The sequence below is a fragment of the Leguminivora glycinivorella genome, chromosome 9, assembly GCF_023078275.1.
Source record: "Leguminivora glycinivorella isolate SPB_JAAS2020 chromosome 9, LegGlyc_1.1, whole genome shotgun sequence".
In the NCBI taxonomy this organism is placed as follows: Eukaryota; Metazoa; Arthropoda; class Insecta; order Lepidoptera; family Tortricidae; genus Leguminivora; species Leguminivora glycinivorella.
The window spans coordinates 25,545,932-25,563,194 of NC_062979.1; the positions used below are offsets into that span (position 1 = coordinate 25,545,932).

Here is a 17,263-nt window from a genome sequence, read left to right on the forward strand (position 1 = left end):
AAAATTATCGACGACGACTTATATGTTTGCATTATCATTTTTTTTTAAATACTGTATTTACTTGTTTGTAGTTGTAATAATAACATTACTTGCTAGTACGGATTACACTTAACAGATGGCGGTATGTGCCTATTAGTTCCGGATAATTCTAGAATGTAATAACTAATAACACTTCTGTTTGAAGTATTGAGTTTTAAAATAGTAATGAGATAACGGAAGAAGCTTAAAATTCGTAATAATAAATAAAACACTTAATGAATACGTAAGTTTTGTTACCCGCGAATCATAAGATTCATAAGTTAGTCAATGTTTGTTGTTTCGTATCCTTGACCTGTGTCGCCATCTAGTTTTATCATAAATAGTACTTACATCGAGCGAAAGAATTCTGTCTGTGATGTGTAAGCATACCTAATTAGATTAAGTAGGCTAGATGCTTTATATATGGAAACTGTATTACTCATAATGATCAGCTTATTCTATCTGTATTCTAATCGATATTACATATTGATGCCTTGGAGAGTCAACATGTGTTTCATTTATTAAACTCTACTACATCCCTACCGAATAGAACATGCACCAATAGCTTCGACCAATACATGGCGACCTTGCCAAAGCGTGTCAGCGTGTTGAGGAACTACGACCACTAAGGCTTCTCTGCAGCATTTCGTCGGTTTGCTATTTTCAAGATGGGGAAAACTGTGTCTAGAGTGGAGAAGGAAGAGGTCATCATAGCTCAGGCTGGTCAGGGCAATAGCGCCAGGACGAGTCAGGACATCAGCCACGCGGATGGGCAATCATACATAACGATGGCTATGGGAGTGATGATCACCGTTATCTTCGTCTATCTCGTCTGGAAAAGGATCCACAAGTGTCTGACGCAGAAGATCGAGCGCCAGGCGGCTGCTATGGTGATGCGCAGGCGTGCGTCCGTCTAAGGTGGCGGGCAGCGGCTGTCGTGGGGATTCCTGGAGCGCTGCGGATCGGCAAAGCAGTGTGAGTGTCCTACCACGAACTAAGTGACAAAGACTTTCATCGGACTACCGGAAAAATCATGTAAGTGTAGTGAAGTGACAAAGACTTTCATCGGCCTGCCGGGAAATCATGTAAGTGTAGTGAATTATTTTCCTATGGACTGTAGACCTTATCGTGTGGCGTTATATTAGCTTAAGGCTCGTTATAGTTATGCCAGATGTTTTAGAATTTTATAAGCGCATTAATTATTTTAAGGAATATTTGCTTAAGCTTGGGCCAGTTAGAAGAAGCGAGAAGTTAGGGCAGGAAAAATTTTCGGAAGCAAAGTCGGTTTATAACGAGTATAATGCCTATTTAGAGATTTATATTTCAAAGGTAGAAAAGGGGGAAGTGCCCCTCGACAATAAGGTACAACAGTATATTGCGGAAGTCGAAAGAGCATATGCTAAAATATTGCAACTGTTCGGGGAATCGCAACAATTAATTAATTCAAACATGGGTTCCAAATCGAATTTCGACTTGAAGACGGCAGTCTCTCTTTTGCCCGTCATGGATGATACTGAAAAGGTTTCTTTGCAATTAATCGACGCCATAGAGTTGTATGGGACAATGATAGTCGAAGCTGACATCCCGGTGTTGATAAATTTCGTTTTGAAAACACGTTTGTCTTACAATGCAAAACTGCGGTTAACAGGTACCTATACCACAGTAGCGAGTTTAATTGCAGATATGAAACTTCATCTGCTAACTCGGAGGTCGGATACCGCTTTGCAGAAACAGTTGCAGACGGCTAGGCAGGCGGGAAAGAGTATAGAGCAGTTCGGTAGAGATTTAGAGGATATTTTTGTCAAGCTGACAATTTCACAAGCCAATGGTGATTCGAGTGCTTACAGTGTTCTAAAACCCCTTAATGAAAGGCAGGCTATTCACAGGTTTACCAGTGGTTTGCGAAATGACCGGTTAAGTACGGTAATATCGGCTCGCAATTACACGTCTCTTAAAGACGCAATACAGGGTGCTAAGGATGAAGAGATTGCGATGACACCAACACCCTCAGAGCAGGTGTTCGCGGTGCGCGGTAGGGGTGCAAGAGCCCAAATAGCTTCGGGTCGTGGAAATGTATATTTCAACAGTAGGGTAGGTGCAGCGAGACACCCGCAGTACGAGTACAGGAAAACCGAAGGACGCGCTTCCTACTTGCCCAGAGGCAGAGGCGGTGGCGCTTTCAGGGGTGGTTTACGCGGCCATGGATATCGTAAGAGCTACGGGCATAATGGTAACGGTTTCGGACCCCGTAAGCCCCATAATAAGCAGTACGTAAACACGGCTCGTGAGTGCAATGACACGAACGAGTCACCAGCCAGATCGTCTGATCTTCAGTTTTTTCGTAACTAACACCTTACCTTATATTATGGCCTTCGGTAACGTGAATTCAGTTCAGCTTCACGTAAATGGAAAGTCGTTGACATGGCTATTGGACACCGGAGCGTCATTGAGTGCAGTCAAATATGGTTCGATAAGACCAACAGCTCCGATGATTCACCCACACACAACAAACGTAAATGGGCTAGGCGGTGTAATTACATCTGTTGGTTACAGCTATCTCGATTTATTTTATGAGACAAATGAATCATTTAGTCACAAATTTCATGTTTTTGAAAATTTACCGGTTGACGCGGACGGGATCCTGGGTCAGGATTTCTTAAAAAAATATAGAGGCAATATAGATTTTGAAACGGACGTTTTGAAATTGAAAAACGGTAACCGCACATCCTTTATACCGGTACGCGTTTACTCTACACATAGCAGTAACGAACAATCATTCATTGAGTTACCTTCGCGAAGTGAAATTTTTGTAAAAGTTCCCATTAATGTCGCGGGAGATTTTGTTGTTTATGCCAGCGAAGTATGCGAGGGTATTTTCATAGCAAATTCTTTGTCTAGAAGTACGGATGGTAATTTGACTGTTAAACTATTGAACACGCGAGAGCAGGTTGTGAGGATTAAGTGTGTTACTCCCGAAATTAGGCGACTGGAGGAATTTGACGTTCTTAATTTTGATGAATGTCCAAATAACGCCGAAAGAGTGAAACTGTTGCTTTCTTTGTTAAAATTGAATTATTTAAATTCGGAAGAAAACGCCAGCATCTCAAGTATTTGCGCTAAGTTTGCCGATATTTTTCACCTACCAGGTGATAAGCTGAATACCATGAACCTTTACGAACAAAAAATCCATTTAAAGCCTAATGAATCTCCAGTTTACAGTAAGCCATACAGATTGCCTCACTCTCAAAAAGCGGAAATTAAAAAACAAATCGATCAAATGTTACGAGATGACATAATCGAAGAGTCCTATTCGGAATGGGCTAGTCCTTTGTTAATAGTACCTAAAAAAGCAGATTCCAGCGGGGAAAAGAAATGGAGGGTCGTAATTGACTACAGAAAAGTTAACGAGCGTATAGAGAATGACAAATTTCCATTACCGAATATTACCGAGATATTGGATTCACTGTCTGGTGCAATTTATTTCAGCACCTTGGACCTTAATCAAGGATACTATCAAGTAAAACTCGACCCTAAGAGTAGGCAATACACGGCATTTTTGGCTGATAAGCACTACCAAATGAAGCGCCTCCCAATGGGTCTAAAAACGAGTGCTAGTGCGTTTAGCAGAGCGATGACAGTTGCAATGACGGGTTTGAATTACTTACAATGTATCGTTTACCTTGACGATATTATCGTCATGGGACGAAATCTTCAGGAGCATAGCAAAAATTTAATAGACGTATTTTCGAGGCTGAGGAAAGTCAACTTTAAACTTAACCCACTAAAATGTACGTTTCTAAAAAAGGAAATTTTATATTTAGGCCATTTAGTTACGTCAGATGGAATCAAACCAGATCCAAGCAAAATTTTAGCGATTAAAAATTATCCAACTCCAAAAAATGAAGATGAAGCTAGAAGGTTCGTAGCGTTTGCGAACTATTACAGAAAATTTATTCCGAAGTTTGCCGAAATAGCTCAGCCAATAAATAATTTATTTAAAAAAAACGTAGACTTTGTATGGACTAATGAATGTTCAGATGCATTTAATACCCTAAAAACAGCAATGAGTAACCCACCATTGCTACAATATCCTAACTTTTCAGAAGATAACGAGTTTAGAATACACACCGATGCGTCAGGGATAGCGATAGGCTGCGTTTTATCAAACGGAGATGGTTTACCTGTTGCTTACGCCAGTAGACCCCTGAACAAAGCGGAGAAAAATTATCCCACCATTGAGAAAGAGCTTTTAGCTATTTTGTGGGGAATAAAATATTTCAGACCTTATTTATTTGGACGACGTTTCAGAGTAATTACGGATCATAGGCCGTTAGTCTATTTATTTAACATGAAGGATCCCTCCAGCCGCCTAACCAAGTTCAAATTGTATTTACAGGAGTACGATTTTGTGGTAGAGTATTTGAAAGGTAAAGATAATGTGGCTGCAGACGCATTATCAAGGGTTGAGATAACTAGTGAACAGCTGAAAGACATGAGTGAAAGAGTTATGTTCGTAACAACACGTGGGCAAAAGAAGCGAATGGAAGAGAAAGAAAGGCAAAAAAATGCCGGCACTACGGATTTCCAAAACGGTTGGATTGATCACCCAAACGTGGCCGAAATTCTAAAAAACCTAACAATTCAACACAATTAAGTTTTAATTCAGAAGAGTATCGCAAGTGTGCGAAAATGAATGATTGTATTTATAGCAGAAACAATACGTTTGTATATACACCCTCATTGTCACTTATTAGCGTTGCACCAGTATCCCTATCATGTATGAAACGAGCTTTCTTCATGAGGGAATTGGAAGCTTTCTGCAATATTATAAACATTAACGAAATATGCGTTATTAAAAACAAAGACAATGAAAAGATTATCAAAGAGCTAGCTCAACATATAAAAAATATAAGTAAGTGGTCCGGGCCACGACTATGTATTATAAAGGGTGCAAAAGAAGTAAAGAATAAAGATGACAGGCGAGTCATCATGAATGATTTTCATATCTTACCCACTAGCGGACACGCGGGTATGCGTAGGATGACGAATAATATAAAACGTCACTACTACTGGCCAAGCATGGAAAATGACATAAAAGCTTTTGTAAAAAAATGCGATAAATGCCAAAAGCAAAAATTCCATAAACACATAAAAGAACCGATGTCTATTACTACCACAGCCACATCGGCATGTGAAAAAGTGTATCTAGATCTAGTTGGCCCTTTAACTAAAGATAACAACGGGTATAGTTACATATTGACGATACAGTGCGAGCTCACTAAGTACGTATGGGCTTACCCATTACCCAATAAAGAGACCGAAACGGTCGCGCGAGCATTCGTTGAAGGTTTTATTTTACATTACGGCATCCCGCGCGAGATAGCAACAGACCGAGGTTCTGAATTTATTTCTTCAACTATGCGAAATACGTGTAAATTGTTAAAAATAAATCAGATACAATCCACGGCATATCACCATGAGAGTCTCGGTTCTTTGGAGAACTCTCATAAGGCCCTGGGAGCTTTCCTCAGAATCCAGACGGATAACCAGGCTCACGAATGGAGCAACTGGCTTCAATTCTGGTGCTTCAGTTATAACACGACTATGCATTCTGAAACTAAGTATACTCCCTTCGAATTAGTATTCGGAAAACTTTGTAATTTACCAACTAATATAACTAATAATAATATAGATCCTGTGTATAACTTCGATGATTATCCGATAGCTTTAAGGTATAGATTGCAAAAGGCTCAGGAAGACGCCAGAAATAATTTAATTATGTCAAAGCAGTTAAGAAAAGAAAGATATGATAAAACATGTAATCCAATTAAGTATAAAATAGGCGATTTATTATTAGTGAAAAAAGAAGGACGTGAAAAAATGGACCCAGTGTATTTAGGTCCATACTCTGTTATTGAAGACATGGATGTTAATGTAAAAGTTTCTATAGGAAATAAACAAAATGTAATCCATAAAAATAGAACTATTCCTTATTTTATGTAACGAGTTATGCTAGTAATAAGTTAGTCATAATCATTGACTCATCGGTGCACCAGGTGTGCGTCACATTTCATTATATTATTGTTATCGTAACCTAAGAGAGTAATCACCTCACCATAATTATGAGCGTGTCGTATTATACAATAACACATAAAAGTGATTGACCTGTATTTTTATTGTAGGTTAATTTGAAAGTTTGTTAAACATGATTTTTTTTGTGTAATATTTTTTTTTTTTTTCTTTTCTAAAAAAAAAAAAAAAAAAAAAATAGGGGGGAAGGTGTGATGTGTAAGCATACCTAATTAGATTAAGTAGGCTAGATGCTTTATATATGGAAACTGTATTACTCATAATGATCAGCTTATTCTATCTGTATTCTAATCGACATTACATATTGATGCCTTGGAGAGTCAACATGTGTTTCATTTATTAAACTCTACTACATCCCTACCGAATAGAACATGCACCAATAGCTTCGACCAATACATGTCTTAACAACACAACTACTCCACACGAGATGGCGCGCGTTTTGCCACAAAAGCTCAAATAGAGATGGCGGTATGTGCCTATTATTTCCGGATAATTCTAGAATGTAAAGCACTTCTGTTTGAAGTATTGAGTTTTAAAATAGTACTGAGATAATGGAAGAAGCTTAAAATTTGTAATAATAATTAAAACACTTAATGAATACGTATGTTTTGTCACCCGCGAATCATAAGATTCATAAGTTAGTCAATGTTTGTTGTTTCGCATCCTTGACCTGTGTCGCCATCTAGTTTTATCTTAAATAGTACTTACATCGACCGAAAGAATTCTGTCTTAACAACACAACTACTCCACACGAGATGGCGCGCGTTTCACCACAAAAGCTCAAATAGTGAATTTTTCTATTCGTGTTAAGTATTCTTTTCATTAATATGAAATGACTTGAAAAAATTATAACACCTCGCCCGCGAATTATAAGTTACTTAATGTTTGTTGTTTCGTATACGAGGCCTTGATCTGTGTCGCCATCTAGTCTTTATAATAAATAGTACTTACATCGACCGAAAGAATTCTGTCTTAACAATACAACTACTGCACACGAGATGGCGCGCGAAGAAAAACGCATGAAAACTCGAAAATTCGCGTTTTCCGGGACCTAAGGATAAGTTAGATCGATTTTTCACCCCCGAAAACCCCCACATAACAAATTTCAGCGAAATCGTTAGAGCGGTTTCCGAGATCGTCGGTATATATAAATAAATAAATATACAATAATTGCTCGTTTAAAAGTATAAGATTATTAGGTACTAAAAAACGATATAAAACGCAAAAATTGCGGATTTAATACAGATGGCACTCTCCTACAACAGTTTTTGTCCGAGGCACCATCGATCTGCCGATATCGGCAGGACGCTTCCGTCATTTTTGGCATGCCGGACCCCCCGCCAGCTGTCGGACGATAATATTTATGTGTGTGCGTATATAATGTAGGTATACGTTTGTAGTAATGTGCGTGACAAAAATGGCGTCTATTAAAGAGCTGTTAATGATTAAAGATGAACTATTCATAAGAGCTTGTAACTAGGCCTACATGAATAAAGATATTTTGAATTGAATAAAAAGCTAGGAACATACTACGCGGACGTCCGTCGTAAATCGACCGCGGACGGGGATCTGGAAAATGAATATACACTTAACCGTGCAAACTAGTAGTAGTAGTACTAGTAGTAGTGACCCTGCCTGCTGCGCCGCGGTCCTGGGTTCGAATCCCGGTAAGGGCATTTATTTGTGTGATGAGCACAGATATTTGTTCCTGAGTCATGGATGTTTTCTATGTATATAAGTATTTATATATTAAATATATCGTTGTCTGAGTACCCACAATACAAGCCTTCTTGAGCTTACCGTGGGCCTCAGTCAATCTGTGTAAGAATGTCCTATAATATTTATCTATTTATTTATTTATTTTAACTATCGGTCGACGGACGTGGACGTGGCCTTGAGCGCATGGACGTCAAATCGAAATCTGGCTCGCTGGATGTTTTGTTCCGTGCACACTGATCGGTCGCGGTCGATTTACGACGGACGTCCGCGTAGTATGTTCCTAGCTTTATTTCGATTGAAAAAAAAAAAGATTGTAATACATCGGTCCGAATTGCGGATACTAATTTTTTCATCTTTTAGTAGATATAGTTAAATGTAAAAATATTTATTTTGCCACTCTTGAGTATTTTTATGCTCGTTATTTTAACTTAACAATAAAATATTTGAAATACTTATAGTGCTTATAATTATTAAATATAAAACTTTAAAAAAAGTTTTTTTTTGATACAAAATCATACTCCATTGATTTGGAACAATGCGTTTTATCGGTCCGACATCCGACACTATCGGAAGCGTTTATCGGATGTAGGATGTCGGTCCTACATCCGATATACATACATACAATCACGCCTATATCCCATAAAGGGGTAGGCAGAACACATGAAACTATTGAAGCTTCAGTGCCACTCTTGGCAAATAAGGGGTTGAAAGAAAACGAAACTGTGACATTGCAGTGACAGGTTGCCAGCCTCTCGCCTACGCCACAATTTAACCCATATCCCATAGTCGCCTTCGACGACACCCACGGGAAAAAAGGGGGTGGTGAAATTGTTTACCCGTCACCACACAGGCTATCGTCGTCGTCGTGTCCGATATCGGATCGGATAATGTGAAAACGGCCTAAGGCGGCGCATACTAGGGTTGTCGCTCGAGGTGCGCCACGAGCGCCAGCAGCTCGGCCTCGAGCGCGGGGAACAGCTCGGCCATCATGCGGCGCGCCTCCGCGCCCGCGCCGCTGACCTCACTCTAACGAGACACATACTAGGGTTGTCGCTCGAGGTGCGCCACGAGCGCCAGCAGCTCGGCCTCGAGCGCGGGGAACAGCTCGGCCATCATGCGGCGCGCCTCCGCGCCCGCGCCGCTGACCTCACTCTAACGAGACACATACTAGGGTTGTCGCTCGAGGTGCGCCACGAGCGCCAGCAGCTCGGCCTCGAGCGCGGGGAACAGCTCGGCCATCATGCGGCGCGCCTCCGCGCCCGCGCCGCTGACCTCACTCTAACGAGACACATACTAGGGTTGTCGCTCGAGGTGCGCCACGAGCGCCAGCAGCTCGGCCTCGAGCGCGGGGAACAGCTCGGCCATCATGCGGCGCGCCTCCGCGCCCGCGCCGCTGACCTCACTCTAACGAGACACATACTAGGGTTGTCGCTCGAGGTGCGCCACGAGCGCCAGCAGCTCGGCCTCGAGCGCGGGGAACAGCTCGGCCATCATGCGGCGCGCCTCCGCGCCCGCGCCGCTGACCTCACTCTAACGAGACACATACTAGGGTTGTCGCTCGAGGTGCGCCACGAGCGCCAGCAGCTCGGCCTCGAGCGCGGGGAACAGCTCGGCCATCATGCGGCGCGCCTCCGCGCCCGCGCCGCTGACCTCACTCTAACGAGACACATACTAGGGTTGTCGCTCGAGGTGCGCCACGAGCGCCAGCAGCTCGGCCTCGAGCGCGGGGAACAGCTCGGCCATCATGCGGCGCGCCTCCGCGCCCGCGCCGCTGACCTCACTCTAACGAGACACATACTAGGGTTGTCGCTCGAGGTGCGCCACGAGCGCCAGCAGCTCGGCCTCGAGCGCGGGGAACAGCTCGGCCATCATGCGGCGCGCCTCCGCGCCCGCGCCGCTGACCTCACTCTAACGAGACACATACTAGGGTTGTCGCTCGAGGTGCGCCACGAGCGCCAGCAGCTCGGCCTCGAGCGCGGGGAACAGCTCGGCCATCATGCGGCGCGCCTCCGCGCCCGCGCCGCTGACCTCACTCTAACGAGACACATACTAGGGTTGTCGCTCGAGGTGCGCCACGAGCGCCAGCAGCTCGGCCTCGAGCGCGGGGAACAGCTCGGCCATCATGCGGCGCGCCTCCGCGCCCGCGCCGCTGACCTCACTCTAACGAGACACATACTAGGGTTGTCGCTCGAGGTGCGCCACGAGCGCCAGCAGCTCGGCCTCGAGCGCGGGGAACAGCTCGGCCATCATGCGGCGCGCCTCCGCGCCCGCGCCGCTGACCTCACTCTAACGAGACACATACTAGGGTTGTCGCTCGAGGTGCGCCACGAGCGCCAGCAGCTCGGCCTCGAGCGCGGGGAACAGCTCGGCCATCATGCGGCGCGCCTCCGCGCCCGCGCCGCTGACCTCACTCTAACGAGACACATACTAGGGTTGTCGCTCGAGGTGCGCCACGAGCGCCAGCAGCTCGGCCTCGAGCGCGGGGAACAGCTCGGCCATCATGCGGCGCGCCTCCGCGCCCGCGCCGCTGACCTCACTCTAACGAGACACATACTAGGGTTGTCGCTCGAGGTGCGCCACGAGCGCCAGCAGCTCGGCCTCGAGCGCGGGGAACAGCTCGGCCATCATGCGGCGCGCCTCCGCGCCCGCGCCGCTGACCTCACTCTAACGAGACACATACTAGGGTTGTCGCTCGAGGTGCGCCACGAGCGCCAGCAGCTCGGCCTCGAGCGCGGGGAACAGCTCGGCCATCATGCGGCGCGCCTCCGCGCCCGCGCCGCTGACCTCACTCTAACGAGACACATACTAGGGTTGTCGCTCGAGGTGCGCCACGAGCGCCAGCAGCTCGGCCTCGAGCGCGGGGAACAGCTCGGCCATCATGCGGCGCGCCTCCGCGCCCGCGCCGCTGACCTCACTCTAACGAGACACATACTAGGGTTGTCGCTCGAGGTGCGCCACGAGCGCCAGCAGCTCGGCCTCGAGCGCGGGGAACAGCTCGGCCATCATGCGGCGCGCCTCCGCGCCCGCGCCGCTGACCTCACTCTAACGAGACACATACTAGGGTTGTCGCTCGAGGTGCGCCACGAGCGCCAGCAGCTCGGCCTCGAGCGCGGGGAACAGCTCGGCCATCATGCGGCGCGCCTCCGCGCCCGCGCCGCTGACCTCACTCTAACGAGACACATACTAGGGTTGTCGCTCGAGGTGCGCCACGAGCGCCAGCAGCTCGGCCTCGAGCGCGGGGAACAGCTCGGCCATCATGCGGCGCGCCTCCGCGCCCGCGCCGCTGACCTCACTCTAACGAGACACATACTAGGGTTGTCGCTCGAGGTGCGCCACGAGCGCCAGCAGCTCGGCCTCGAGCGCGGGGAACAGCTCGGCCATCATGCGGCGCGCCTCCGCGCCCGCGCCGCGCCGCGCCGCCGCCTCCTCGCTCGCCTCGCTGCCGCCGTCGCTGCCCTCGCTCTGACAAACAAAACGACACCTACGACTAACTAACACTATTAAACTTAATTATAATCTCTTTGAATCGTTTTTATCTTGAATTTTTCTAATATTAATATAACATAGGCCGATATTAGAATTAGAAATAGTTACGACCGCCTACCTTGACATCGACGTCCAGGAAAAAGAACTGTGAGCAGAAGTCTTGCTCTGCGTTGCAAATGTTCTCCACCACCGTCAGCACCTGCGAACACGCATCGTGTGTACAGGTCACAAATTGCTTCCCACGGTAGAGTGTTATGGGTTCTGCGCTGGAGCTGGAGCTGCAGCTGCATACTCACGGCGTCGAGCGGCGTGTCGGCGGCGGCGGCGTGCGGCGGCGGCGGCGCGGCGCGGGCCGCCTCGCACGCCGCGCGCGCCTCGCGCTCGTACACGCGCGACCACGTGCCCACGTACACCTAGCAAAAGGCAAGTCCATCATTATAATAGGTAGCGTCGCGTCGGGCAGACTATATCGAATACTATTCAGCAGGTTTGACAGTACAATCGAATACGTAAGAGAGGATCAGGTACTAGTATTATTTAAATAGCAGAATTGATTTCTGAAAAATTGTGTTTGAATACAATTTGGAACCGGAAACGTGCTACATACTTTGGTGAGCGCGTCGTAGGCCTTCTCGTCCATGTCCTTGAGCCAGCGCATGAAGGGCGCGTACGGCAGCAGGTCGGCGTGGTGCGCGCGCGCCGCGCCCGCCGCGCCCGCCGCCGGCGCCGACGCCGCCTCGTTGCCTGCGTTTCACTTATATTAAAATATGTGTAGGGTATGTATAGGGAATGCAATCTCGTCGAGATTGGGGCCCAGGCGAGATCTCGGGAATTCATGAAACCAATCTCGCGAGATCTCGCCAATTTCGAGATCTCGCGAGATTGGCCGGTTTGTGGGTTTATTCTTGTAAATAATCACAATATAGCAATGAATAAGGATAACAATAATAAGAATGATTGCTATTATGAAACAAATATTTATCTTGACAATTTTTTCATATTTTTTTGATGTATTTTACATTGTTTAACATAAATTATGTACCTCACAACTCACAATATATTTTTTAAAGTTTGAATTATAGATTATTATGTAAGAAAATAAAATAAAATAATTCACGAATGAGTAGAAGCGTGCCAAATTCGAATTCGTTGCCATGCCAACCGCGAACAAGTACACAGTATAGACTACTTAAAAATTCCGCAACGTATGCCTTTATTGGTGAAAAGATAAAAATTTAACATTATAAAAGTCAAGGTTATCCCTACCATCATTAAATAGACCCACATAAAAACATTAACTATACTCAATTAATTATGACTAGTTGACTACTAATAAATTACATAATAATATTACACTACCAATACAATATAGCAATCTTCTTAAACCCGAGAGTTAAATAAGAAACTAAAATAGAAAGAAAAACAGATACATATATCATATACATAAATATTATTTTTTCACAGATTGACTTAGTCCCACGGTAAGCTCAAGAAAGCTTGTGTTGTGGGTACTCAGACAACGGTATACATAATATACAAGTACTAAATACATAGAGAACATTCATGATCAAGAGCCGGATCCGGATCCGGATCCGGATCGAGCCGGATGTACAAGTAAATTGCACATGCGTCATCGAGTAAAGAATCATGTGATTATTGTTTTTACCAGTCATGTGATTGATTGCACCATCAGCATTTAGTTTGTATATAAACACTACAATTAGGTAAATGCCTACTCTTTTATTGCACTCTATTCATTCGATTCTATTCTGTCTAGACAGTACAATCATTACAATAAAGCAAGTATTTCTCGAGAACGTCTTTGAGTTAACTCTTAAATCAACCTATCAAGTAAATGTTAGAGTAAGCAAGTACTTTAACATTAATGGTCCTTCGAACCGAGCAAGGCATCAAGAAATCAAGGAATTATCAGGACAACAAGGTCTAAGCAAGACAACAAGGTCAGTGAATCAAACAAGTGAACAAGTGATCATCAAAACATCCAGTGAGACAACAAGGTCAAACAATCAAAATCAAGTGAGACGACAAATAGGATCCACTAATCAAGCAACAAGGCAACAAAAAAAAAATCAAGAAAAGTGTACACAACTACTCATATCAAGAAAGGTGATTAAGCAAGAATATCATCGTCAATTATCAAGTTGTTTTATGACAAGTCATCTTCATAATAATCTAGGTACCTAGTTATCAAGACACAAAAATATGGAGGATCTGTATCAAGACCAGATTCGACTACAAACAGCCATCAAGCAAGCAAGAATCAATTTCAAGAAAGATAGTCAAGACCGTAAGACGGAAACCAACCTGCAGAGGAAATTATCTTCTCTGGACTTACTCTGGGAGGAATTCAACAAAAATGATGGAAAGTTACGTGAGTACGACAATCCTAATCATACCTACTTCTGCAAAAATCTTTATGAAGAAACGTACGATACCTATCAAAAAACAAGAGAATTAATCCAGTCAGCTTTCCCTTCCATTTCCTCGCCATCAGAAATCACTGAACCTCAAGGTGGTTCCCACAACATACAACCGATACCAAGACAACAAACAGGAGTAGCCAAGACGTCATTGCCAGCATCCGTAAGCGATAAAAACCAGCATGAACCTTCATTTACCTCGCAAGGAAATAATAGCAAGTTAGACGAAATGTTACGCAAGCAAAGTAGCAATTTCAAGGCGTTAGCCCGAACACTGGCTAATATCAAGCTAGACAGTGTTAGCGAAAAATGGGAGTTTGAAGATATCATAAAGTCTCTGGATGCTCGCTGGGATGCCATCGATTCGCTGCACTGGGAGATAGATAGTGAACTCGGGGGAACGGACGAGGACTACGAAGCCATCTTTACGAAATATGAAAACGAACATGCCACCATGAAGAGGCAGATTAACAGCAAATTGTGGTCAACGTCGCACATAGAAAAGTCTACCCCACGTCTAGACATCCCCATATTTCATGGTCACTATCAACAATGGGTCTCGTTCAAAGATTTATTTACCGAAGCTATCCACAATAATACATGTTTGTCTAACGCACAAAAGATGCAATTCCTGAAAAGCAAGATCAAAGGTGAACCGGAAAGACTTATACAACACCTACCCATTAGTTCAGATAATTATACTACGTGCTGGGAAATATTAAACCATCGGTATAACAACAAAAAATTAATATTTACGACTCACATAAACAACATCATGAACATTCCAGTGATGCAACAAGCTACGTCAACCTACGTCAAGCGGCTACATGACGTCACTATAGAAAGTTTGAACGGCATAAAAAACCTAGGAGTCAACATTGAAACGTGGGATCCGATATTAGTCCATTTATTGCAGCAGAAATTGGATACCGAAACTCATAACGAATACCTAACAGCTCTGAAACAACCGAGAGAACTACCGTCGTTAAAGGAGTTCTTGTCATTTTTGGAGGGAAAATTCACCGCTATGGAATCATCACGGCGCAAACAAGAAGCCGCCATTACTCGAACAAGTTTTAATACAACGTCAACATCTAATAATCAAAACAAATCAAGCCGTTTCAATCAGTATTTTACAAGCAACCAGTCGAAAAATAATAAACCAGGGCTAGAATACAGGCGCAAGTGTCCAGTTTGCCAACAAGAACATGGAATTTATTTCTGTACAGAGTTCAAAAACATGGCCCCAGGACTTAAACGGAAAACAATTACAAAACTAAATCTTTGTAATAATTGTTTATACAATCATCATGGCAAACCTTGCAATTCTACTAAACGGTGCCAAGAATGCAACGGGTATCATAATACACTTTTACACGAAGCATATTACAATCAAAATAATGCGTCGCAAAATACGGTCGGAAATCAAAGTCGACAACAAGGATTTGGGACACACGTGGCCCAACAATGTGAAGAGAACAATCAAGACCCCAATATCCTCTTAGCTACAGCTATGATCAAGATCCTGGGAAAAAATGGAGTACCCCTTATGATGCGTGCCTTAATAGACCCGGGGGCCCAGATGTGTTTGATTTCTGAAAATGCCGCTCAACAACTAGGGTTGCCCCGACAGCAAGGAAAGGGAGTGATCACAGGAGTGGGCCTTAGGGATAACATATGCAAAGGCATGCTGTATGTAACCTGTTTATCGTCAGACGAAAAATATGTCTTTGGCACCGAGGCCTTTATTATGAAGGATTTAACAAGAAAACTACCCAATTTCACGTTTCCCAAAACAAGATGGGATATTTTGGACACTTTACCACTAGCAGACCCCGATTATAACGTCAACAGCTCAATCGATATATTATTGGGCGCGGAGATATACGCAACTATTCTAATGCATGGAATGTACAAACATAAAGATTCACCCTTTGTCGTACAAGAGACGCACCTAGGATGGATTATATGTGGAAGAGTACCGCAAAACTTTCAATGCAATATGGTATTAAACAACATGGAAGACATACATAAATTCTGGGAAATCGAAGATATACCAAGCAAAACACTCGCAAACAGTGATGAGGATGAGTGTGTCAAATTTTACAAGGAAACAACAACAAGGTTGGCAGACGGAAGATATCAAGTTCGGATCCCTCTGAAAAAGGCTGGATTGCAAAAACTAGGTCACTCAAAAAGTAAAGCTATAGCGCAATTCCGACAGTTAGAATATAAATTCAATAAAAACAAACATATTGCGCAACATTACAAGTCATTCATACATGAATACCTATCAATGGGTCATATGACATTATCGCCGACTCAACATTGGAATAAATCACATGAGACACGTGAAACGCGTGACTGCTATCTACCACATCATTGCATTTTAAGAGATTCCACCACAACAGCTCTGAGAGTCGTTTTTAATGGATCTGCTAACACCTCTACCGGAGTCAGCCTTAATGACATAATGCACAAAGGACCCAACCTTCAGAAAGATCTTTTATCACTAATTCTGAAATGGAGACAGCATCGAGTTGCCTACATCGCCGACATCGAGAAAATGTTTCGACAAATATGGGTGCATCCAGAAGATCAGATCCTGCAGAAGATTATCTGGAGAGATTCGCCTCAAGACAGGTTACAAGAATACCAACTAACAACAGTCACTTACGGTCAAAAAGCAGCACCTTTCCTAGCAATGATGACCTTAAAGCAATTAGCCCATGACGAAAGATGCAACTACCCTGAAGCCGCACAAGCCCTCGAAGAATGCTTCTACATGGATGACCTTCTACACGGCTCCCACTCCGTCTCATCAGCTAAACAATTACAGCAACAATTACAAAAGCTACTACAATCTGGAGGTTTTTACTTAAGAAAATGGATGTCAAACCACCAGGAGCTGTCCAGACCTGACTATCAAAATAAGTCAGATGAAAACAAATACAACTTCAAAGAGATGGAATCAAGAAAAACATTAGGACTCCAATGGGACCCTTCTCAAGACATCTTTCATTTTGAATCTAAATTGGAATCAACTTCGGACGTCGCACAAAATACAACAAAACGTCAACTATTATCAGAAATCTCCAAATTATTCGATCCTTTGGGTTGGCTCACCCCCTATCTACTAAACTGAAACTACTTTTTCAACTTTTGTGGACAACTCCTCTGAAATGGGATGACAACATACCTAATGACATGCATAAGGAATGGAAAATTATTAAAGAAGACATAAACAATAACATAAACACATTCAAAATAGAAAGATGGATCGGCACTCACGTCGTCAGCGATATCGAGTTACATGCATTCAGTGACGCGACGCCGCAAGCTTATGCGTGCGTCATTTATTGCAAAATAAACATAGAAGGCCAGACGAAAATCGTTTTACTAGCTGGAAAATCAAGATTGGTGCCGAATAGCAAAACTGTCACATTGCCAAGAGCAGAATTGTGTGGAGCCCATCTTCTTGCCAAATTAATGATTAAGATAAAGCAATG

At 43.9% G+C, this 17,263-nt stretch overlaps 1 protein-coding gene across 1 annotated transcript in view; it reads right to left on the reverse strand.

Moving 5' to 3' along the window:
- The window catches only part of LOC125229771 (exocyst complex component 1), a 72,740-nt gene that overhangs the window by 34,036 nt on the left and 21,441 nt on the right, over nt 1-17,263 (reverse strand). Inside the window, 4 exon segments of the mRNA XM_048134709.1 lie at nt 11,138-11,289; nt 11,432-11,512; nt 11,610-11,726; nt 11,921-12,057. Of these exon segments, the coding sequence (XP_047990666.1) occupies nt 11,138-11,289; nt 11,432-11,512; nt 11,610-11,726; nt 11,921-12,057 (487 nt within the window).